General features: G+C 42.6%; 1 protein-coding gene across 1 annotated transcript; it reads right to left on the reverse strand.

The window, feature by feature from the left end:
- Positions 1-1,301: 1,301 nt before the first annotated feature.
- LOC142635137 (uncharacterized) lies at positions 1,302-1,811 on the reverse strand. The gene has a single exon (XM_075809345.1). It carries the CDS (start codon positions 1,809-1,811, stop codon positions 1,302-1,304), a length of 510 nt encoding a protein of 169 aa, XP_075665460.1.
- Between the last annotated feature and the right edge of the window lie 864 nt (positions 1,812-2,675).

The raw sequence follows: 2,675 nt of genomic DNA on the forward strand, positions 1-2,675 counted from the left end.
TGAGCTGGCTAAGAGGGATGAGGCTTTAAGAGTTGCTACTGTAGAGGTATGCACCTTACAGGCTTTGCTAGAGACTGAGAGACAGGACTCTACTTCTGATTCCATGATGGAGAAGGAGTTGGTCCATCTTCAACATTCACATGACAGACTTAGAGGGGTTGCCAGAGACCTGGGCTTTGATGCAGTTGGGTTACTTTGCACTTATGCTCATGACCTAATTCTCTGTACTGGTTTTAGGAGATTATGCCAGGCCGTGTCGGATCGTTTAAGCCATGTTTGACTTGCTGGTGTTCTTTGCTGCTTATTTTTTCTGCACATGAGCTATGTAGTTAGTATCCCACCATGTATGGAAAGATGCTTTGTGAATTGCTAGCCAATCGAGTAAGGCCTTCCTTTTTCTGTTTGAGCTCTTAAAGCATAATCTAGTCTGTTAGGCATGCTTAGAAACTGAGAGATGGTGGAGAGAAATGTTTATGATGATATTCAAGATATATTTATGAGATGAGGTTTCATGTTTTGGTATCAGAATGCTTGAAAGAAATTGAATGGCACAATACAGGCATGTTAATGAATATGCAAGCAAATGCTTTGAAATGCAAGATTATACAAATAAGTGATAAATGTAAAATCCATGCATATCAATATCTTATTTTTCCAAGGATACATCCTATTCGAGACGGATCTTTTCCTTATCCATTGAAGTACATTTCCCATTGGTATGAGCTAGAACATCTTGGGCAGACCACCAGGTCATGGCAGTATTGTAAATAGAGAGCAATCTCAGAGGTGTCCTTGTATCTTGTCTTGGACGCTGGGTCCATCTAATCTTCTGATCTCGAGTATGAACTTAAGCAGGCAAAACTGACTGGTTTTTCTTTTAAGATGTGATCGAACCAAGATGGCTGCCTACGTACCTCCACTAAGAAGGATCAAGTCATCACGTAGTTCAACTGACTTTTGTTTGCCTTAATTTTTACCTAGACCACCCTTTCGGGTTTTCAATCTAGCAGGCTTTCTCACACTCTTTCATTTTGTGTAGACCGCCTTTTCGGGTTTTCAATCTACCTTTTGTATTTTCTCACGCTTTTTTTTTTTAGCCCTCCTTTTGCGTAGACCGCCCTTTTGGGTTTTCAATCTACCTTTTAACATTTTTTTTTTGTTTTTTCTTTTTTGGTTGACTTAAAAATATAGAAATGAGGTGCACTAAGAGGCTCCTTCATGCAAAGTACCATATGACGGTGTTAGAGTTGGTGGGCATATTGAACTCATGCCTGTCCATGTTGGCTAGAATCAAGGCTCCTCTAGAAAAGGCCTTCTTTACCACATATGGGCCTTCGTAAGTTAGGGTAAACTTTGTGATCAGGCAGGGCCCAGTTATGCTTTTTCAAGACTAGATCGCCTTCTTCAAAGACCCTGGGTCTAACTTTCTTGTTGAAAGCTCGCTTTATGTGGCATTGGTACAACTGTTCATTTGTCATCTTCACCAAGATTTTCTTTATGTTCTTGTTAACGGCTTCCACTACACCATTCATCTTAGGACGATAGGGAGCCGAATTTTCGTACTCGATCTTGAACTGTTGGTAGAGTTGCTGGATCATTTTCCCATTTAGGTTCGCCTCATTATCTATAATGAGCTCTCCTAGCATGCCGTAGCGGCAAATAATGTTATGTTTCAAGAACTGGGCTACCATTACTTGAGTGATGCTTTTGTATGAAGCAGCTTCCACCCACTTTGTGAAATAATCAATGGCCACTAAGATGTACTCATGACCATTTGAAGCTTTCGTAATCACGGGTCCAATGACATCCATACCCTAGGCTGAGAAAGGCCATGGTGCTGCTAAAGAGTGCAAAGGCTGAGGAGAAGCATTCTTCCTGTCTTGATAGGCTTGGCAATGGTGGCATGTCCTCACATGTTTAATGCAATCACTTTCCATGGTGAGCCAATAGTATCCGGCTCTCAAAATCTTGCGGGCCAACAGCGGTCCACTGGCATGTGCTCTGAGTAAGCCTCCATGCATCTCTTCCATTAGATAATTAGCCTCGGGGGCATCTACGCACCGAAGCAAGGTAGAATCATGGTTCCTTTTATACATGACTTCTTCACTCAAGAAAAATTGACAGGCCATGCACCGAATAAACTTCTTTTCACTGTCCGTTGCACCAGATGGGTTTGCATTGTTCTTGATATAAGCCTTGATATCATGGTACCATGGCTTTCCATCGGCTTCGACTTCGACATTCATGCATTCTTCGATGTTCATGCAACGGGCCGGCACACCCCGGACTTCTATGCGTAATTGTCGCATATCACCTCCTTTTGATAACTTGACCATGCTAGCCAGGGTAGCCCGTCTGCAAACTGGTTGTGCGCTCGAGGCAAATAGGCAAATGTGATGGTTCAAAACTTCATAATCAAGCGGTTGACGCATTTCTAATATGGAATTAACTTGGTGTCTCGAGCTTTCCATTTTCCTTCGATTTGGGAGATGATTAACAGGGAATCTCTAAAGATGCTCAAGTCATAGGCGCCGAACTCTAGGGCCACTTGCAGGCCGACTATGCACGCTTCATATTCTCTGACGTTGTTGGTGCAATCAAAATTCAGCTTGATTGAAACAGGGATTTGCTGGCCCTTGGGGGAAACTAAGACTACTCCCACTCCATTTCTAGCA

The sequence above is a fragment of the Castanea sativa genome, chromosome 5 (genome assembly GCF_040712315.1).
Source record: "Castanea sativa cultivar Marrone di Chiusa Pesio chromosome 5, ASM4071231v1".
Classification (NCBI taxonomy): Eukaryota; Viridiplantae; Streptophyta; class Magnoliopsida; order Fagales; family Fagaceae; genus Castanea; species Castanea sativa.

Coding starts and splice junctions, on each gene's coding strand:
- LOC142635137 (XM_075809345.1), bottom strand. CDS start 1,811: ATGGATGTCATTGGACCCGTGATTACGAAAGCTTCAAATGGTCATGAG.